We start from the raw sequence: 23,874 nt of genomic DNA on the forward strand, positions 1-23,874 counted from the left end.
TATTTTTTTCAATTAATGGATTTTTTTTAAATTTTTTGTAATTTTGGGAAAAAAACGAATTTTGATGCTGTCAGATCGTAGTGGGATTTAAGCTGTCAACGCCCTGGGCAAAGTTGTTCAAAGTGATAGCAAATTTGTGCAAAGTGATTGCAAATTTGGTAGATGTATTTGTATATATGACCTAAGTTGTTGCCATGTAGAACCCCGCAGTTGTATAGTCGACACATTTAATAAAAGCCAGTTGAAAGCAGCCTATACTAGCATATGTTCATATGAGCTAACTGAAAATGTTAGAAAACAGCGTGCAAAGTTAAAAAATGCGATTAAACGTTGGCGGATTTACTTGTTTATTTAACCTAAGCCATTGTCATGACAACCCCGCAGTTAAATTTCGAAAACACTAAATAAAAGTCTCGAAAATACCTCATAGATAAGCAGATTATCGCAACAACGAATGGAAAAATCGACGACGAACTGCGTACAAAGTTGTGAAAAGCGATTTCAAAGTTGGTAGATTCATTTGGATCGTTACCTGGGATGTTATATTAACAGGACCCATAGTTAAAAGTACGAAAATGTGAATAAATAATACAATACTATTTCATCATTGTTGACATTAGCAGTGTCACTCATCCCAACCACAATACTACTTCATTGTTGTCGACATCAGCAGTATCACTCATCCCAACCACAATACTACTTCAAAGTTGTCAACATCAGCAATATCTCCCATCGCAACCACAATTCTACTTCATCGTTGTCGACACCAACAGTATCACACATCCCAACCACAATACTACTTCATTGTTTTCGACACCAGCAGTATCACACATCCCGACGACAATACTTCAACATTGTCAACATCAGCAGTATCCCTTATTCCTATGACTGATCAATTAAGTCGGGACTAAAGCAATCTGTGTTCAGAAGATAGTGTGCACAGCATGCATTTGTTCAACATTCTCAAGCACTTGTTATATCCACAATTAACAAAATTATTCAAAAAAATGTTATACAAGTCCCAACACGAGATAGGACACTGCTGTAATACGTCCTCATCTGAAGTCAGATAAGTCACCCTGAAGGAAACCTTCAACAGGTAGTTTTTTTTTCATTTCTAGACAATGTCCACTTGAGGACTGGAAAAAATACTGATTGGTACATAGTCTGTTTGCAACATCTCAGTGGGCTGAGCAGTTTGGACAGTGGATTTTAGTTGAGAATGTTCCAACTCTTTCTGACAATATTTCACATTGGGTCTAATTCTTGGGTCTAAGGTCAACACCATATTATATAACCAATCTGATTAAAATAGCATGTAGTGTAAGGGCTTTAATTATTTTGGCTATAAACTTATTTTTATTTTATCAAAAAATACATACTAGATCAAAATATAATAAATATACAAAAAAAAGCCAAAACTAGGATCTTATTTTAATCAGATTGATTATATAACCCAATATTTAATTTTTAATCAATAAAAAAATTACTAACAAATAGTATTGCTGACATAAACAACAAACAGTCCAACAGTTTCAGAGATCACAAAATACACAGTTCATACACTTGCAACAATCCTTCATACTAAAATAAAACCCAAATTATTATACCACATGAACATTTTAATCTTTATACGATATTTTTCTAAAATACAATATTTCATATTGTATTCATCAATACATGCAAAAATTCATTCTTACATCACAAATGAAAGGAAACTGCACTGAAAATAATTCCCAATGTGTAGAGATTTATTACATGCAGAAATGTATTTATATGAATCTAGAATCACAGGATTACCAATAAAAGTAGCCACTAAAATCTGTACAAATAATTAAGTAAAAATTTACTATTACACACATTTTTAAAACAATCTTATAATAACTTGGATGAATATCATCCATGCATCGTATCCTGATGATACCACTATTTGAATAGTTCTGTTATTAATAATGTAGCTCTTTCATAACTATATTTTAACTTTTATCAGTGGAGTTTAGACATTCCAAGAAATCTGAAAAAAATGGTCATCGTGATATGTTGAAAAAAAATTTAATTTAAATTACGTCAGCAAATTTGGTAACGTAATACCATGGTTGAATGAAAAAAATAGTAGTGAAAAGACTCACATCATAAATTAAGACTCCAGATTTGTTGATGGCAAAAACATCTACACATACCAAATTGCCAGTCAATCTGTACAAATTTCCAAGATTTATTAAAATACTGTTTTCACTAAATTACTGTTTTTGATACACAAATTTAGGACTCTGCGTTCTCTGATCGGCGCCGTTCCATCGCTTCAATTACACGCATTTCTTTTGCTTCCTTCTTCTTGTTCCTTTCTTCATATTCAAGTCTGAAGTTAAGAAAATATGATAATTACATTTGTAATGAGACAATCACATTCACACTACCACAAATTTACAATTATGCTAAAGTTGGATTGGAAATGTAAGTATTTGTGATCAAACATTTAGTTACTATTGCTAGTCCATCAATGTGAGTTAGTCTTTTTCAAGTTTCGCCATGTTTTTAACTACTCAAATGACATAAAACCTGACTCCTTCCACTGATGGATGACTAGTAGTAAGCATCAAATGCAGATGATGGTGAAAGTTTTGTTAATTCTGGGGAAAGGGTTGTCAATGGTGGTGACTGGGTTGTAAACGAAGATAAAATGGTTGTCAGTGGTAAATACGGGTTGACACTGGTGGTGAAGGGGTTGACAATGGTGAGAAGGTTAACAATCGTGGTGAGAGGGTTGTCAATGCTGCTGAAAAGGTTGTCAATGGTGGTGACTGGGTTGTCAATACAGGTAAAATGGTTGTCAGTGGTAATGTACAGGTTGACACTGGTGGTGAAGAGGTAGACAATGGTGGTGAGAGGGTTGACAATGGTGGTGAGAGGGTTGACAACGATGGGGAGAAGGTTGACAATGGTGGTGAAGGGGTTTGTCAATGGTGGTGAAGGGGTTGTCAATGGTAATTTAAGGGCTGAGAATGGAGGTGAAGTGATTGACAATTGTGGTGAAGAGGCTGTTGATGATAGTGTGAAAGTCAACAATGAAAAGGTTGTCAAAAGTAGTGTTAGGGTAGACATTACAGAAACAGTTGTCAATCACATACCTGTGTTGGATTATACGTTGCACAATCTTATCAGTGGTCATTGCACTTCCACTGTTAATCCGTTTGAAAATTCCTCTGTCCTTTGGTTCCTGAGAAACAATGCAAAAAATGAAGTTGAGTATATCAGATTGTATGACACAGTGATAATTTTGCATATGGTTCATTTGTTGTGTGATACCTTTCAAGATATGGGATGGTAAACATTAATACTTTGCAGATGTTCAAATAGTATGTACATTTGTAAGCTACACTGGTCATTTAAGCCTTTGAGTGTCTAAGTAAAATGTTGTTTATGTGTTCCAAAATTTTGATCAAGACTTATGTAACTAAAAAGAAATCACGTTTATCTCAACAAAAATTATCCTACGAAAGCAAAATGTTGCACCAACATTTTGGTGGGAAAAAATATGGGCTTCAAAGCGGTAACGTTTATATGAGAATGCAATTAAATGAAGGTACTGGTTGTAAAAAATTCACAGCTGCAGTATTTTGTGATTTTCCTTGACTTTGAGGGGGGGGTGAGTTAAATTTATTCAAACAATAACAAATCCCGCACAATGCGATATTGGATGAGGAGAAATCTATGGCATAATAATATGTAATATCATATTTATACTCTTATGGAGAATTTATAATTTCTGTTATAAATAACCTTCAAAAGTACTGTAAAATACTTTATTTTTGCTAGAATTAATTTTCACTGAAAAGAATCTTTGGGTGTTTTTTATGGAATTTATTTTCACTGATTTTTGACGAGTTGAATGTAAAATATAGCAATAAAGGTATATTCGCTGGATTTTATTTTCACTGAATCATTCCTTCAGCGAAAATAGCAAAAAATTAATTCCAGGCAAAAATAATTTAAAAGTATTTTACAATAAACAAATTTAGTTAAATTTGGGGGCTCTTTGTTGAAACAAAAGTTATGAATCAAATAGTAGGTAATAATTTAAGGCAATGATGTCATAAATAGTGGTGATTTATAATATTTCATAGCAATTATAATTTGTTTATGTTTTGATCAACATATTATTGTAAAATCGGTATTAGAAGCCATGGCTTCTATTCGAATGGTACAATACAACAGAGGGGATGCGGTTTCTATTAGAGCATATACAGATAGAGAAATGGAGAATTTTTGGTTTTCAATTGTTCAAAGAAAATAGGTAATTTGAATTGCTTGTTCTTTCACCAAAATCTGTATTTATATCATCAATGACAAGAAACAGTGTTTTCACTTGCTTTGTAAATAAATGATATTGTATTTAGGTTTTCTCACTGCCAAACAGATAAAGTTGACTGCAAGATGAATTTTGGGTCAATCAAAATCATACGCAATCCACAACAAGTGACATAAAAGTAACATATGTAAACAAGTACCTTCAGGGACAGAAAGTTGACAATCATTAAAAAAATCCCAAGTATATTTGAAAGGAGGGAATGTTCATGTACATGCAGCTGTGAGCACTGCCACCTTTCGTGTCTAAACACAACCCAAAGATACCTAACTCACCTGATATGGGTCGGATCCATTCACATCAGCCATAACTGGAGTCATACCATGGCATACTAAATCCACTTTAAAGTGATCTAATAACTCAGGGGTCACTTGATACGGAGCACCAATAACTACCTCTGCAACATGCTGTAAGAAAATTGAGTGTTATCAATCACTCAAACCTAACACTGTATTCCAATGTCTGTAATTCTTTAGTGTGGGATATTCAGGTATTATAAAATGAACAACTGACAGAACAAAATGTTATCGATATTTTGAACTATTGCATTGTCTTTTTTCATATATTCTAAGATTTAAATGTACAATGTTAGCGCATAGTAAAGTGAATTGGACACTTGGCTTTTACTCATGGGTTTTGCCATGTTTTAATATTGCATAAATACATCATAGTGAAAGAAATATGTATGAATATGTTTTTTTTTTGAATTTCCAAATCAGTTTTTTGGTGAAAGTATCTATTAGAAGTATTCCACAGTCAATAAGTCATTGTTAATGATATAGTCCCTGTTGAAATAAGGGCAAATGTTATTCATGCCAAAAATTAATTTAATATGAACCAAAAGCATATTTAGTAATTGAGAGTGAATAATTGGCTGATCTATTATCAACAGAAATATAGATGTAATAAATGAAATGGCATTTACAAAATCGTAATATACATGTATGGTCAGAAATTAAACAGGATATGCTATTCATGCATTTTTTATATCCAAACAGAATTTAATTTGTTCAGACAGGCTAATGTACAGAGATGGTCAAACAAAAAACTTGGTATCTAATATTTGTGCCATATTTGTGATGTACAACATGAAAACAATGTGATCCACATTATTGAAGTTTATAATACTTACAGAAAATAAATTTGATTTTACATCTGTGATTTTCAGTCTAATTTATTCCCTCTACCATAAGTTCAATTTAAATCTGATTTGATTTGATTTTTTGAGATATCAGAAATTTAGGCAGAGGGTTCTCCGAACCCGCCTATTCACATAGTTCATACCCACCATAGACTCCGGTCAGTCAAAATGACTATTTTGAACTGTAGGCATTAATCAGGGATTCTGCCGGTGACGGAGAGATATAATCTAGGTCAGGGGAAGCCCCATGCCCCAAGATTCTCTTTCCTTAACGTCACGAACCACGTGACCAAGGCCATATGGCGAATCCTGGGAGCTTCCAGGAAGTGCTAGTGGTACAGACAATCAGAATGCAGAGACTGACTTATCGCCTATGCGCAGGGGCTCCTGTGGGCGTTCAGGCTGGGTCGGTAAGCCTGACCCGCTACGAGGGGGCCTAACCTGAAGAGACCCTGCTCAATGGATTGGGTGTCCCTTAGGTCGTAGTTGATGAAGACGTTCTGCGTTCTCCAGAAGCCTACCCTCAGAATGTGTTTGAGGGGGGCACCTAACACCAGCGCGAGTGATTTAGCAATCGCACGGACCTCATGTGCTCGTACTTGGTGGCTCTGCAAGGTCTGTGTTGGGGAGGATAATGTATTATAGATCTCCAGTACAGTCGCAGTAATCCACCTGGCGATGGAAGTCGGGGAGGCTGGCTTATCCTGTTTGCTAGGGCCGTAACACAAAAACATGTGTTTGGTTCCCAGTCTTGAAAACCTGGTACGGTTCTCGTAGCAACTCAACGCTCGAACCGGGCAGAGAAGCAATTCCTCCTGATCCTCCGGACCGACAATATTTGACAGCCGGGGGATGACGATCGACTGAGGACCGTGTCCTGGGATTTGGTTCTTGGCGAGAAATCCGATTCGTGTCTTTAGTATAACTTGATCGTCCATAAAGGCGGCACAACCGTCCCCAAAAGACAGTGCGCCTAGCTCTGACGGCGCCTACCTGAGGCGAGGGCCAGTAGGAAGATTGTTTTCCACGACAAAAACTTAAGTGGTGCTGAAAAGAGGGGCTCGAAAGGTGGTCTGCTTAGGGCTGATAAAACAATCGACAGATCACAATTGGGCGGTTCCCTTGTAAGGATCCTCGGCCTCTGATTATGGAAAGCAGTAAACAGTCTCCTAACAATAGGACAATCGGCTAGACTTGACCCCAAATAGTTTTCTATGGTGGGGGACAAGGCTGACCTGTAGCCAGCGATCGCTGCATAGGACAAACCTACTTTGTCAAACAAGTGGACAAAGAAGTCTGCTACCTGGCCGATAGAGGGATGGCATGGATCAATCTTCTTCCACTACACCAATTAGTGTATGCTCGCCATTTCGAGTTGTAGGCAGCGTTGGTGGAATCCCTGTTCGCCCTAGCCAGGACGTTGGCAGCCCGCTTAGAGACCCCTTTTGTCTGCGTGAGTCTACTGAGAGCCTCCATGCGTGTAAGTGGTACACTGCTGGGCTTGTTGGCAGTGGGCCGTCCGGTTGGGACAGCAAGTCCAGTATGTTCAGAAGCACTACTGGTGTTTCGACTATTATTTCCAGCAGGAGCGGAAACCAGGCCTTGGTCGGCCAATTGGGCGCCACCAGAGTTAATATGCAGGTGGGCTTTTGTCAAAGGTTCTCCAGTACCCGGTGAATTAGCGGGAAGGGAGGAAAGGCGTACGCATCCATGTGGGACCACGGGATCAATAAGGTGTCCACGGCCCAGGCTCATGGTGTCGGCAGGAGTGTTACGTACGTTGGGAGCTTGGCATTCCGGGGTGCAGCTAACAGGTCTATCCTTGGACCATCCCACAGCCAAAACAGCCTGGAGGCTACCCACTGGGGTATCTGCCACTCCGTGTTCTGGAGACGGAGCCGCCTCGAAAGGGAGTCTGCCAGACCGTTCCTCACCCCTGGAAGGTGGTGGGCGGTTAGCTCCACATTGTATTCCAGGCACCAAAGGAGAATTTGCTCTGCTAGGACTGACAACGATGGGGAACGCGTTGCCCCCCCCTCCTTGTTGATGTAGGAAACCACCGCTGTGTTGTCTGTGCAGAGCAGGACTCTGTGGTCTCGAACTTCGGGTAGAAAGCGTGATAGTGTTAGATGTACAGTTTTCAGCTCGAGCCAGTTGATATGGTGGTCCCGAACCCATTGCGGGGGCCATAATCCTTGGGCTTGTTTGTCCAATAGATGCGCTCCCCACTCTTGGAGGGAGGCGTCTGTTACCAGAGTCATAGCTGTGACAAGTGGATCCAAGGGGACCCCCTGTCTGAGGTTGGTCAGTGACGACCACCAGGACAGGGTTTCCTTCGCTTGGTCCGGGATCAATAGTCGCCTGTCTAGTTCCCGTAGGTGAGCTCGGTGTTCCAATAACAAGTGTTGGACCGGGCGGCTGCGTAGTGCGGCCTGGAGAACTACCCTTCGAATGAAGGTCATCATTCCGATGAGCCGCATTAGTTCTCGGAGGGATGCTAGGCAACATGCTTGAGATGGGCAAACCATGCCTACCTCAGTGTCGAACTCCATGCCTAGAAATACCAACTGTTGAGTCGGGTTGGGATGGGACTTTTTCTGATTTACAAGCCCAACTGGTGAAGTAAATCCTGTGTTAACCTTACTTGTATGGCTAATAACCACTTGTCTGGGTTGTGTAACAACCAGTCGTTTAGGTACGGAATGATGTGTACCGACATTTGGTGGAGCAGCAGTACGACGCGTTTCTTCACTTTGGTGAACACGTAGGGCACTGTGGATAACCCGAAGAGGAGCACCCGAAATTTGAATACTTGGCCCAGGTGGGGCGAATGAAAGGAGAGGGCAACTCGCTGGGTGCATCGGTATGTGCAGGTATGCATCGTTTGAGTCTAAAGAGGCTAGCCAGTCGAAAAAGTGGATGGATAGTAGGACACTGGATGGTGTCTCCATGCGGAACCGATCGAGAGGCACATACTGAATTAGTCTGCTTAGGTCCAGAACCAGACGCCAACCGCCAGTAGATTTTGGTACTACGAATACATTTGAGTAGAAGCCCGGACTTAGTGCCAGCTGAACTATTCTGTGTACGGCGCCCTTTCTTAGCAAACTGTCTACTTCCTGTCTGATTGCTTCCACCTTGCGGGGTCCCCTGGCAGTGCCCCCTACGGTGAACCCTGGCTGGTTGAAAGCAGGGGGGAGGTACAATGTATGTTCTGACCCGAACGCCCTGCCCCGAAAACGGAGTCCTGGCTACCAGCGTCCCCGTTGGTGTTACGTGTCTGAGGTTCCCGAGGGGACTTGCTGCCACTAGCCTGAGCCTCGGCCTACCCCGAATCAGCGTGGGGGTCACGGCTGGGAACGGGGGGTTCCCCGGAAGAGACGTGTTTAGAATGCGAACGGTGCTTTCTGTGTTTCTTCCTACTTGCCGGCTGAGAGGCCGCAGTGGAGACAGCTCGCTCCGCCTGCAGGTGATCTACTCTGCCTGCCAGGGACGCAATTTGCCCTGACAGTCCTTCGACCAATGCCCTCATTTCAGCAGCAAAACCGGCGTCGTGCGAGGATGGGTCCACAACGGGACCCAGCGCTGGCCCCATAGGAGGAAAGACCTCCAGGGGCACAGCCTCGTTGTTGCCGGTAAAGTTGGGAAACCCACTGTCTGAAAAAACAGACTGTGTAGATGCCCTCCGATCAGCGGGGGAAGACCGAAAAAAATCGGCACCCCCACTATCGGGCCCTTTGCTTGGTATCCCGGTATGAGAACCGGTAGCCGAGCGCGAGGACTTGTCATTCATGCCAACGCACAACTCACTCATACCCATGCCGGTAGCACTTGCCGCGCGACCTTTTCGCAAACGAGCGACGCGGTCAGTCTCGGTTATTTCGACATGCTGCTGGAACGATTCCCAGGCTTCCGAACCCCAGCGATTACACATATTCTCTGGGCAGACACCCGAACCCCGAACGCACATGAAACAACAATAACACTTTGAATGCGGGTTCCATTCCTGCAATTGCTGCGTTCACTGAGTACAAATCCGCCTCATAAACTGAGGAGACAATACCGGCGATGAGCCTCTGGCGTTGCCAGTGCATCTGTCCATTTCTAAATACATTAAAAATAAAAGACGACATGCATGAAGGAAACGAATTACAGTTGTATAAGGTACCGCCATGAAATCAACATGTGGTTATGTGGTGGCGCCGGGTTTGATTTCTTTGTTGTGGAAAAGCATAACACACAAAGGGGAAAATGACACAAGGGTAAAAAGACAAGAAAAACTTATCCTACCAGCTAGAATGTCGGATGCCGCGGCTGCGGCGACGACCCACGCTAGAAACCCGGACAGGAAAAAGCAACAGAGCCAGGCAGAGTCGCTCAGAATCATTCCCCGACGAGGCGGAGAGAATTGAAGAGTGATGGACGGCTACCTATGGCGCTGTCATGTGGCCTCGGTCACGTGGGTTCGTGACGTAAGGGGTAAAAGAATCTTGAGGTCATGGGGCTTCCCCTGACCTAGATTCTATCTTTCCGTCACCGGCAGAATCGCTGATTAATGCCTACAGTTCAAAATAGTCATTTTGACTGACCGGAGTCTATGGTGGGTAATTGAACGTAGTGAATTGACTGTTCCTATTCACTACTATAGTACCAACATAATGGCAAACAGAATATGAAAGGGTCTTTGATACAATTTGTTTAGAGTAGCTTACCCTGCATGCCAATACACTGAGAACTCTTTCATGGAGATTCATGATAGGATAATTACTGCCTTTGTATCTATTCACCACCTATAGAAAACACAGACAATGATCAGACCCAACAAAATTGATTCGTGGATGCTACATACATACAGACATGATAGGACCTGTTTTGATGCATTGCTTCAATACTACAAGAGATTCCCAATTATTGTTTTCCTATCACCATTTCCTGATACTATTCACCCTTTCAGACCGGAAGACCAAAATGTTGCTGGAGTCATTTCATTAGCTGTCCATTCGAATAGATTGATAGCAAAACAAGTTGCATTTCATAGATTTGCAAAACAAATTTAAATTTGTTGAGAAAATATGAACTTAATTTAAATGTATTTTCCAGATAACATTCAACAGCCAATAACAAAAAGTCATGCATAACCTTGAGAAATATTATTTTGTCAGTGTGGGCTGAATTATTCATTTTGTATTGTAACAATCGATGTCAAACAGCAATTGAGAATTGGTCTAAATGAACAAATTATTTAGAAATGTATTATTTGAAGTCATGAGAATTGCAAAATTATCACAAAATCAGAAGACAAACACATATTTGAATGACAAAAAAAAAATTGTTTCTTTTTGCCTTATTTTTGTCAGTTGTCTTGAGTATTCCCACAACATGTATCACATGTTCTACTTTCTCGCATAGAGAGATTATCTTGTTCATTTCAGTTTCCACAATTGACCTTCCAATGGTTACCAACAAGCAGGCATAGTGTTTGGTGATGCCATTAGTCGATTGACACACACGCCTAACTCACATGAATTTGAGTTTCATCGCATATTATCATAAAGTAGATATGAAAGTTACACACCCTTATGAATCCTCAAACATAATTATTCAGGAACCAAAAATTGTTGAATTTGAAATTGAAATGAGAAATATGAATATTTGATACACGATTTTAACAGCGTTGGTAGATTTTTGTTTTCTGTGCGACCATCTTCCATATTAAAGTGATTATTAGAAGAAAGTATGACTTACAGGGTCAGTGTGGAGTCCTACAATAATATATTCACCAAGCTCACGAGCTTTTTCCAAGAAATCTAAAAGTCCAACATCTATAGTGTTTTAGAGGTTAAAGATGAAATACTAATAAAACTCAATGTTGATTTCTCAGTTAATACCGATAAGTATGATTGTATTACTGGAACATGTACTTTCTTTGCACAATATGTAAATGACAGAGATATATCTATCATCAAGGTAAATCATATTTAATTTAATTTTTGTTTTTATTTTGGATATCCTGATGGACGTATGACAACCGTGACATACAGTCTTGAGTTCAGCTCAACCATGTTTAAGAATCGGTAGGAGAACGAAGTTGAAACACTAAGTATATCTAAGACAACAGACTTGATCATCAAATAAAAAAAGGATACGAAAAAGATCAAATGCTCCTGGTACATAAACTATTTTCTCTCCTGGTTTTGGCTCCCTCCCTTCTGAGAACTGGATAATTTTGGAAGTGGTTGGAAGGAACTGTGAGACTCCTGTGTACGGACTTTTCTTGCTCGGTCCCTGAAAATATAAAACATGAATATATTAGACACATAGACATGGACAGTGGACTAATGTTGATTTCAGATTGCTAAAAGAAGAGATAAGATGTGTGGTAACCATGCAAAACACCAACAAATATGTGTGGTTTATCTTTTATGAGACAGGAAAATTATTCTGTGAAATTGACAACCATTGACAACAAGTTCTCAAACTGCATAGCTTTTACAACTGAAGAAAAAAAAATACAAGTTGCATCAAGTGTACATGTTGAATATCAAATGCAAATGTCAAACAACTCCATACCTAGCATACAATATAATATTCATGTATACACTAATGTCCTGTTATGTATGTTTCTGCAAAATTGATCAAGGTGATACCACAAACAAGAGAATATGCACATATTCAGCAACAAAATGGTCACCAGTCGGCCATAATTGATCAGATTGTCAAGAAAATGCAGTGCAAATATGCCCCTTGATGTAATGTCCTAGTGTCCAGTTTGAGCACAGAAGATCAGTATTTTTTGCCCAAGCAATGAGACAACATGAACAGTTCAAAATAACAAACTACATCTCTCCAATTTTAATGTCTGAACATAGATTCATAATGTTCACAATTTTACGACAACATTATGTTGTGTTTTCTAAATCACTGTAATATGTACACAAATTCAGTAACATTGTCTACTTTCTGATTTTACTAAATGCTGAAATGCACTAAGCCTTTGAGTGCCAAATATTCTGCCCACCCAAAATTCAGTGCAAATATTTTCAAATTTTGTGAAATTTTCATTCAATTTCATCATTTTGAACCACACAGGTATTGTTTTTATTTTTTTGATCAAAAGATTTTTAATTTTTCTCAATTTTCATGTGAAGAGAAGCAGACAATAAAATAATGTTGTAGATGGTGCCAAAAGTTGACAATAGCGCTCAAAGAGTTAAATGCATTAATACTGGTATACTCACCAATATATGCAAGTATAAAATAACATACTGTGAAATACTTTATTTTCGCTGGAATTAATTTTCGCTGAAAGGGCTTTTTGGGGCGTTTTGCTTGAAATTTATTTTCACTGATTTTTGATGAGTTTTATGTGAAATATAGGAAAACAAATATATTCGCTGGATTTTATTTTCACAGAATCATCCCTTCAGCGAAAATAGCGAAAATAAATTCCAAGCGAAAATAAAGTATTCTACAGTAATTACAAAAATGCATTTCTTGTATTAACATGCCACTTACATAAAATTAAATTAATTACTTGTACTATAATATTCATGGTAATGAATGAAGAGAAATAAATTCACTGGTAAATTATACTAATTACTTTTTATAATTAATGTAATTTAAAAACTCAGAATGAAGACAAACTCATGGTAGCATTGATGAGTTTTGATTAATTATTGGTCAAGCCCAATTAGTACCATCTACAAGTATATATGTCTCTAGTATCAACATTTATAAAGCTATTTATAAAGTTACCGGAAGTGATACTTTATTTGATTTTTGTAGTTTAACACTTGATAATAATTGAAGAAACAACATTTACTTATTTTTAAGCATGCTTAAATAATTTTATTTGATGTTGCTTCTTTAAAAAAACTGTGGGGTATGTTTATTGTAAGATAAAAAAAAATATCAGTTCTCTTTTGATGAATTAATGAAGGCAATTGTGCGATTGCACTTCAAATTACCTGTAGCATATTTGATCAATCAGTAGCACATTCATACATAAAAGTTTCAAAACGTCAAGTCTTTGATCAAGATAAGTAATATTTTAATGATTCAGCATACAATACCAGTAAATTTTGGCTTATGTATACTTCTATTAGAGATGTGCTTTTAATATAATGCCAAATCTGTATGTACATGAATTGATAAATATTATTGTATGAATTATTTAATGAATAATGCCATATTTATTTCCAAAACAATGTTTTCTATTATATGATAAATCATACATTATTATTATATCATGATGCAACATCAAAACAAATCATTTAAACACACTCACACTCACGTATTGTTGCTGTAAAGAAAAATTTATTTATTTGATCACGGACATCACATTACTTGATATGAACCAATTTTGATCATAAGCACCATCATGTGGCTGGGTGGATGATAGTGGATACAATATTATTGTTATACACAAATACAAATAAAATAGTTTTTTTTTTACATATATTCTTCTTACCATACCTTATATTCCTGGAGTGGAAAATAATAAAATAAAAAGAAAAATTATCTTCAACTGAAATAATAAAGGTATTGTAAAATAACGTATAAAAGATGCTAATTATACTTGACTTGTTATTTATTTTTAAATTCTAAATCAATAAAAAGTTAAGTTTGGACATGCTGCCTACTAAAGAAAAGATTCTGTTCGTATTAAAGCACCCATAAATTAATGGTAGAACTTATTAGTTGTGCAAACTTACTGTTTTTTTGAATTCATCCACTTTTTCTCGTGGTAAACCAGAATTATTGCCATCTTCACCCCGCTTGTGATGAGTCTTTGTCATTAGTAACATCCTACAAAATGGAAGCATGAAGTTAACGTAGGTTTAGCAAAGAAGACCAGACTGCAGTGGAAGGCACAAACACTGCTCATTTATTTTACATTACAGTGGTACAGTTAGCAGCTTTGTAAAACAATTACTAATTGTTGTTTTTTCCCCAATCTGGAGTGGCGATGAAATGCCCACAATTCAAATTTCCCATCATCATAGTAAATGTGGACAAAGCGTAGTTTTTTCAAAAAAAATATGCATTTGTTAAAATACATTGCACATGTATCAACATGTTTTAAATAGTTGTGACCATTAGAACTTCATCAAACGTGGCATGGTTTACCAATGGGTACAAATGGTAGCGGCTAGTGTGGTAAAGTTTGTGAGTGGCCAATGAACTGCCATTATGAGACTGTTTAGAACAATGATGTTTGTGAGTGATTTCTGTCTCTACAGCTACCAGCTGGAATGAATAAAACCTGTAGTGCAGTAACGAGTAACATTTCTATATACTGTCAATTTGAGAAGTCAAACTTTAGCAGCAATTCACTTTTTTAAAAGATTTAAAATATTTACAGTGTATAAACAAACAAAATAAAAAATGATGAAAATTGTACATGTATGTACACACTAGAGAATATTTGCAATTCATTGTGCTGACCACTTCTATAAAAAAGTGAATTCTAGACAACATACCTGTCAGATAAATGTCATAATTGTAAAGACTGAACAAGGAAAACAAAGTGTTCTGCAATGTTACTATTTTAAGTAACTGAATACTGTAAAATACTTTATTTTCACTTGAAATTAATTTCCACTGAAAGAATGATTCAGTGAAAATAAAATCCAACGAATATACCCTTTTTTCCTATATTTCACATTCAACTCGTCAAAAATGTTCAGCAAAAATTAATTCCAGCTAAAATAAAGTATTTTACAGTAGTTAAGTCAAGTGATACTCTTATGCCCAGGGAAGCTGAAAAACACTAGCCTTATCTTTTTATTAATTTTACACATGAAAAATTTATTTCCAGTGAAATCCCAACTCGCCTTAATGTTTTTAGGAGATTATTATTCACTCACCAGCCATTTTCAAAAATCAAGGCTTAGATCAGCCATAAATACATCATAATATCAAAACGAACTTAGAATCCAGTTCTTTTAATCTTTAACTATATACATGTACATGTATACTATAAAACTAAGGCTTTGGGTGTATAAAATGAGTATCCAAATCCCACTCTGCAAAATTGCTGTTTAATGATCAGAATATATGGAGTATTTTATTTTTTTATCTGAGCTCAATGCCAAGATTTATTGGAACAGAACTCGGCTTGAGCCGAACGTGATTTTTGCTGGCTCAAGCAGTTGGGTCTGGTAAAATGCTGGTAGTACTTTATGATATAGAATATTATATCAGGAGATAGACACCAGTGCATCCTGGGATGTATAAACATTTGTTTACCTGCCTTGAAAAAATGGCTTTCTTACACAAGCACACGTGTAAATGATTAACATAGGATTAACTAATATGAATGAACATTAAACATACCTCCCAACAATATCAGTAGTTGACACACCAGCAGTTCTTGGAAACTCTCTATAAGCAAGAACAACATTAATTAAAGTAGCATTAAATTCAATAGCATTACATATATTATTATGTACTGTAAAATGACTAATTTTCACTGGGTTTAAATTTCGTTGATTTACCATTTCAGGCATATTCAGTGGGTTTTAAAGTCACGATTTTGTCATTTGGATAATGTGTTCTATGCTACATTTTACATATTCACTGGGTTTTAATTTGGTGAAATAAGCAAAAATCAAAACCCAGAGAACAATTAACCCTTTTACAGTAATGAGTATTAATAACTGAAGATTTGTTCCCATGGTAACCCTCAAGTGATTAGCGTACATTTAACTGTTTACAGTATGGTGTATTGCCCTGGATCAGGAAGAATATCTTATTAATAATTAATTCCATCTAAAGGACGGTGGTTGTTATCCAGTACATATACAAATTTTGTGCAAAACAATGTAGTTTACATACTATATTAATGGGACTCACAACGTACATTACGTGTTGTGGCGACCACTACCCTTCAATCAATGGGAGATGTGTTGCCATGCTTCACTTACTTGTATCTACCTGCCGATTTCACAATCCGATATGTATCTTGGCCATTTTCGTCACATGTAATATCATCTACAAAAATTCAAAATTATAATATAGAATTTAGTTATTACCGGTAAGTAACTAAGTAAGAATAGATACAAGCTAATACTGGCAAACTTCCACCATTTGGAAGATGCATGGCAAAAGTGAAAATAAAAGTACTGACTATGTGATAGTATATCCAAATATAATTTTGCATGGAAACTACTGGCTAGAATTTAGGCTGAAACAACTCTGACCAAAACAAACAAGAACTATAAGGTCATCATAATTAACTGAAAAGAATTAATACTTTATCTAATGTATTAATCTCAAGGTCCTTTCCCGTTTCAGCATTCATTAAAACAAATTTTCTGTCATTTTGAATTAGATCTGAAAAACACTGTATATTTAACATTAAAATGGCTGCCATTCAGCCATTTGGAATTTGATCATCAAACAGATATATAAACATATGTGTAACATTCAACAAAATGGCCACCAGTCAGCCATTTTTAATCCGATCTGAAAAACAAAATAACGTGCATCAGGTACCTGTAACTAAATTATTCGAAAAAGCTTCAAAGTCCCATAATGTCTATTGTATGTACTAAGTTTGAATAAAATCCATCAACATACAACTGGTTCCACAGTGGCAGAAATGTTTGATTTTGATGAATTCTAGCAAAATTGGCAGTTTCAAGATCTTATACGTGTCTGATTTCTCTTACCTCCATGTGCACAGAAATCACAATTGTATTTATCTAAAGTTTCTAATGTTGTAACATAGGGGGCGTCTTCTATGACTTCATCCACCCATTTAATAGCTCGTACCATTCTGTATCGTTCTTGCTCATTCATTACCGGAGGTCCTTTGTGCCGAGTAACTTCCTCTGCAATATGCGAGCGAGTTCAAGTGATTAAATAAGACTTCTTGTTGTGTCAAAGGCCAAGTAATGGTTACCCAATCTCATTGTTACATTCAAGCAAGTCAAAAAATCAAAACGTGGAAAAGACTTTGACCCAAAAATGTTTTGCTCACTACTATTGAATAGGCAGCTCTATGGGTACTTGACACAAATGCAATCACTTTCCAGATTTTGTCCATTTTCATTTTTTTTCAATTCATTTGATGCTGGTCAACAAACTTCTGACAACATCTCCTTTCGAATTTCACTGGTAAATGTTAATTCAAGTACTACACAGGTCAGGAACGTATGCTAGTGTTGGCCATTTGGCCAAGTTAGCACTCTCTGGCTTGTATTCAGAACAAACAAAATACACTGCCTTTATTTGTTTTGTATCATGATACTGATATTCCCAACAAATTGTTTTCAAATGTTTTTGTAATAATGTGTCAAGTCAATTTTTCATTTGACCAGTCAATTCATCATACCACCAGCACTGTTGTTCCTTTTGATGACGTTCTGAACACTCACTTGAATATTCACAGTAAGTATAAGTGATTCACTATTACAGATTTACTCCAAAGCGATCTATACATGTTTCAGTATGAAGCAATGATTTTAGTCCCACTACGACATACAATCTGCTGTTTTTTGTTTGTAGCCAATTACTATAAGTGTCTCCCAATCACTCCATGACATGGGAGATAAATGAAAGACAGTGCAATTCTGACAAAAAATTCTTTCATTTGGCTAATAAAACAGGCAATATATAATCAGACAAAATAATACATGAACAAGAATGCTGCAAATTGTCTACTACATGTCCCATATATAAATCTTAGTAATGTATGCGTTCAAATGTCAGATTCAAATGGTCCAGCACTTTGGCTGATGGAGCCAGGTCAGAACATTCTACGTTGTTGGATGTACACCACTGTACTATGTGTTTCTATGGGCTGAGCAGGAGCTGTTTTGGAATGCTGATGAAAAAAGTCAGTGAAAAATATCGCGAAAACAAACCCAATTTTGAGTTAGTCCTCTATAACCAAATTGATACATGTTGCACATGTAGCAGTAGTTTTCTTACAGTTTTCAGGAGAGTAATGTTGCACATGTAGCAGTAGTTTTCTTACAGTTTTCAGGAGAGTAATGTTGCACATGTAGCAGCAGTTTTCTTACAGTTTTCAGGAGAGTAATGTTGCACATGTAGCAGTAGTTTTCTTACAGTTTTCAGGAGAGTAATGTTGCACATGTAGCAGTAGTTTTCTTACAGTTTTCAGGAGAGTAATGTTGCACATGTAGCAGTAGTTTTCTTACAGTTTTCAGGAGAGTAATGTTGCACATGTAGCAGTAGTTTTCTTACAGTTTTCAGGAGAGTAATGTTGCACATGTAGCAGTAGTTTTCTTACAGTTTTCAGGAGAGTAATGTTGCACATGTAGCAGTAGTTTTCTTACAGTTTTCAGGAGAGTAATGTTGCACATGTAGCAGTAGTTTTCTTACAGTTTTCAGGAGAGTAATGTTGCACATGTAGCAGTAGTTTTCTTACAGTTTTCAGGAGAGTAATGTTGCACATGTAGCAGTAGTTTTCTTACAGTTTCAGGAGAGTAATGTTGCACATGTAGCAGTAGTTTTCTTACAGTTTTCAGGAGAGTAATGTTGCACATGTAGCAGTAGTTTTCTTACAGTTTTCAGGAGAGTATCAACAACTAGCCAAAAGAAAAGTTTTCTGAGAGTTTTCAGCTTTTTTTCGCCGGTAATGGTTGCCAGGCTGTGAAAATACCCGGATGTTCGCACGAGAGATTATGTCTTTTTAATAGAGCAAATACAGTACATGAACTTGATTGACTGTTTATATATTAGCCTTTACATATTCTCTGTAATGAGTATGTGCCAAAAAAAAAAAAAAAAAATCCAATTCATTTCTGACGCTAAATTTTGAATCAACTCACCATCACTATGTACACCAACCATTAAATAGTCTCCTAAATTTTTTGCTTGCCTCAAAGAATTGGCGTGACCGAAGTGAACCATATCATAGCTGTAAATAACAATAACATTGAACTTATTGCATACTCAGAAATATAGTTTCCATTGATTATTGGTAATAAACTGTTATTAATAAAATATTATACATATAATACTGTAAAAGATGGTACAAAATACATTAAAATTAAAAAGGACAGAGGTGCTATACTGCATACTATATATAAAAGCATTTTTCACTGCCATTTAATTTCATTCTTTTAACATTTGACTATATTCACTGGGTTTTAAATTAATAAATGAAAAATGTTTTATTGTAATTTCATATACTTGCATGCATATAATTTTTAGTAGATTTCACTTATCAGCAAAATTAAAACTCAATTAATTAATGAGTTTGTGGATAATTTTATACATGTACATGATAAAATGATGATGATACACACTGCCATAATTGTAAAAATAATCACTTTCCTAAACATCATTTCACTGACCTATCCGACAATCTGTAGTGGTTACCTTTCATATAAATTGACTTGTTTATACCTTCTCTGTAATTTTTTTTATAAAGAATAAGCTGGCAACCATTGAGACTAAAATTAGAACAGCTTTTTTTTACTGTATTACTTATGATCACTATATTCCCAAAATAGCTTTCCTCTCTAAAAAAAACAAACAAAAAACATCATAAATAAAAATAAACAAAATTGTTGATGTTACCGGTACTACTGTAAGTGATTTCAAAATTTATATTCACAGTGACCAGATTGCAAGAAAATCTAATGATTTTCACTAAACAAGTACAAATCTGTGATGTCACTTGCTAAAATAAGAGTTTACAGTCAGTTAATACAGCAAGAGAGAAGTAAACCATATACATCTAACAGGAAGGTTCAAAAAATTTGAAAAATATATCAGCTCTGGAATTAAAGATATAGAAGGAGAAAGAAAGCCAAAAATAATTTTGTCATTATAAATCAGAAATTAAAAACAGGACTCCTGAAAAATCTGATAAAAACCTACTTTGAGGCTGAGGTTCCATCTTGACTGTTGTCCTCATAGAACGATTGTACAAGGTCAATTGTGAGTGCGATAACAGCCGCAGACACACTCACCACTACAAAAAGTGTCATTATCAGTTTGGAGTCACTTGGAATGATGAGTTCATGTCGGTGTTTTTTTTTCAGGTTTAACAGTAACAACAGAAATCTACATTGTCAGCTACGAATGACATGTACATACATGTTTTCACAAGTTGATTAATGCTAACTAAAGAAATCATTACGATGTGAACAATTACAAATAATGTCTCTTAGAACAAGCACCCTTAACATGTCCAATATTCTGCCACAAGGCCTAAATAATTTACCATGACTCCTTAGCTTCTGTACCTTGAACATGATGATTATTAAGACAGCCTACAGCTGGTTTCTATAAACAAGTAGCTTTGATTGGTTGTTATACCAACTGATTTTATCAATTTTTTAAGGTGATCACACTAATCAGTGGGAGCTGTGTACTACAAATTAAAAATAAAATTTTTGGTGAGAGTTAAATTATAAAAGTTTCTTGTCCAGGATGTGTTATTATTTGATTTCCGTTAATTTCTAGACATTCCTGTCCTATTCTTGGTATGGGTGCAATAGTTTTGTTCTCATACATAATAATCTATTCTTTTGAATACACTAGCCTTTCACTCAAAGACTTCTGCCGACATGAATGTATTGAGAGGAACGAACTTGTGGTGGTAATATTATGATCTGTATACATCACATTGGTAAAAATATAAATAACATAAAATTGGATGACTTTTTGCAAAGTTATGTGGAATTTCAGCATTTTCAATACACTGATATAAATGTAATTTTTAAGTGAACGTTTTTTTTTTATGGGCAAAAGTCCTAACTAGATCATGAACTTTTGAATGGGGAAGATCGGCAATGTGAGATCAGGCTCATTGCTGTTTAATTCAGACATGTGTTCATGGTGGCCATGATGATGCAAAGGCTGTAGAAACACATGCATTATGTATTGCAAAACTAATTTTTCGAAGAAGTTTAATTTCAGGCAAAAACTTGTGTTGCAATTATTTTTAGACAAACCACAATTACTTTATGTTCATTTTGCTATGGATTACTACCAGGTGGCCAAATGAGCTATAGGAATTTTATTTACCTTGTGTGAAGTTATCAAAAACTATTAGAGCTATTATATTTATGACCATATATCGAATATAGCTAAGAAAACAACTACTGTAAGTGTAAAAGGTTTAATTATTCACTGGGTTTTAATTTTGCTTATTTAGCTGACTGGAAAATGAGCTAAATTAAAACCCAGTGAATATGTAAAATTGAGCATAGAACACATTATCTAAATGATATAACCGTGAATTTAAAACCCACTGAATATCCCTGAAATGCTAAATCAGTGAAATTTAAACCCAGTGAAAATTTGTAATTTTACGGTATATCCTTGAACCAAATGATTAGATCCTCTACTCTGGTTACCTTTCGATTTTTGTGTGAATGTTTCAGCCCTTTCATAATAATCTGGAAATGTTGCTTATATTTTTTTGCTCCTACAGTCAGTGGGTGACGGAAAAGTTGATTGGTTAAGAAATGTAGCACACTGCTAAGATGAATATGCTAATTTTTGTAACAGTTATGTTCTCTGTCAGCATTAATTATTCGTTGGTTTTTAACTTCACTAAACTTGTAGAATAACAATAGAACTCATTGTTTCCCTGCCATGTTTCTGGAATTAAAACCCAGTGAAATTGCTCAAAACATCAAAATAGTGAAATTAAATTTCAGTGATAATAAATGTTTTTACAGTACAATAACTAATAGATGCTACTGAGACGAAAGTACAACCACTACATTCTTCGTGATGTTGGAATAAATTTACATGGTTAATGAGAAAAATTAAGGAAAAACTTTCAGACCATTATGGGGAAGACCCACAAAATAATAGGATAGTAACCATGCTAGAAAACCTCATACATCAAAGCACAAAGACAAAAAGAAGTAAACTGGTTTTAATCCTAATTGAGTCTTTGTTTTGAGCTAACAATTCTTTTGTATAATATATGTTAAGCCTTTCATTCTGACTGGCTTCTGTGAACACCGAGGTGTTGAGAAGGAAGGAACTTTTGTTGGAAATATTATGATTTATGTACATTGTACAGTTTTCAAAATCTCATGACAAGAACAAAAATGTTGGCAAAATTTCAACAACATTTTCAGGCTATTGTGAAAGGGACAAGAAATAGTAGGAAGATATTAAGCAAGGCTAGTAAATTGGTTATATGTTATTTTCATTCAAAACTGACAATTCTGTCAAGATTTTTGACAGTTTTGGTTGATTTCAGTACAGAAATCGGAAAAAAATTATTAATGAGTTTTGTATTTTTTTAAGGCGTGTAGCGATGAAAAATAAGGAAAAAATTGACATAAATGTTCAGATCTCAAGTGACTGATCACCACTGTAGTTATTACATATGTAGTAGTACCTGTTTACAGATCACATAGACAAAACAGACAAAAAAACATCAACGACCACTCACAGTTCAGCTGCAACAATGATTCAATAACGAAACATAATTGCCAACTCAGCTAGTGCGAGCACCCCTGACTCAGTGACTGGGCAAGTGTGATTATCTTGTTATATACATTTGATTTCATGATATAGCAACGTACGCCGTGACATAGCCCATAACACTTTTTTAACAAAAAAATACATATACAAGGTTGATCACTTACCAACCATCCACCCACACTCTCACCGCTTTCTTCTTTTTCTGATCAGTCATTTCGGACGAGCTTGAGTCGGATTCGCTTCTACTTTCACGTTTGGATGCCATCTCTGCGTAATAGTTGCTTTTGCACTTTGACCTCATCGGACCACCTATCTTTTCAAACAGAAGAATAGGGTCATTCGAAGCGATTGTTCTTTTCAGTCGATTTATAGTGATCAACAGTTATCACATTTTAACATTTTTCTTCTCATTTTTACATTTTTGCATTTGTCCGAGGGAGCTGGAGAGTATCTTTATTGGGAAAAGGCGAGGCATAGGGAGTTGAATTTGTCATACCATTTGGAATATTCCATTGTCATGCAGTGTTCATTATAGGGGTGCTGCCTTCAAGTTAAAACTTTATTCACAGTCTCTCTATGATAAAGAAACTGTGCTTTATTAAAGTGTTTTTTTTTTTTTTTTCGTGCATGTACAGCTGTGGGGGCGCTGATTAAATTTGCATTAAATGTCTGGCTTTGTTATATCTTGGAATACAGTATACAAAATGTACAAACGAACACTCCATCATAGAAGCCCGAAGTTAACCTCAGATTGACCTGTGGATTGACCCTCATATGTTGGTTTCAGATTCATGCCTGGAATCAAATACGATTGTCAAGTAGATAAGCAAGGATCAATCTGTAAATAACCCGGGAGTCATTCTGATTAAAATAAGATCATAGACTTAGGCTTATTTTTTATTTTATTTTCATTTTTATTTTATTTTTTAATATT

General features: G+C 36.3%; 1 protein-coding gene across 1 annotated transcript; it reads right to left on the reverse strand.

Annotated features, from left to right (window-relative positions):
* Window positions 1-1,730: 1,730 nt before the first annotated feature.
* On the reverse strand, window positions 1,731-23,245 carry LOC100376605 (ethanolamine-phosphate cytidylyltransferase-like). The gene is made up of 12 exons (XM_085502435.1): window positions 23,105-23,245; window positions 19,310-19,398; window positions 17,183-17,344; window positions 16,436-16,502; window positions 15,846-15,893; window positions 14,222-14,315; window positions 11,654-11,792; window positions 11,253-11,329; window positions 10,220-10,297; window positions 4,642-4,773; window positions 3,129-3,217; window positions 1,731-2,359 (listed from the first exon to the last, which is right to left on the reverse strand). Exons 1-12 carry the CDS (start codon window positions 23,239-23,241, stop codon window positions 2,263-2,265), a joined length of 1,209 nt encoding a protein of 402 aa, XP_085358561.1. The 5' UTR covers window positions 23,242-23,245; the 3' UTR covers window positions 1,731-2,262.
* Window positions 23,246-23,874: the final 629 nt, after the last annotated feature.

This window comes from Saccoglossus kowalevskii, chromosome 8, assembly GCF_978046115.1.
Source record: "Saccoglossus kowalevskii chromosome 8, keSacKowa6.1, whole genome shotgun sequence".
NCBI classification, from domain to species: domain Eukaryota; kingdom Metazoa; phylum Hemichordata; class Enteropneusta; family Harrimaniidae; genus Saccoglossus; species Saccoglossus kowalevskii.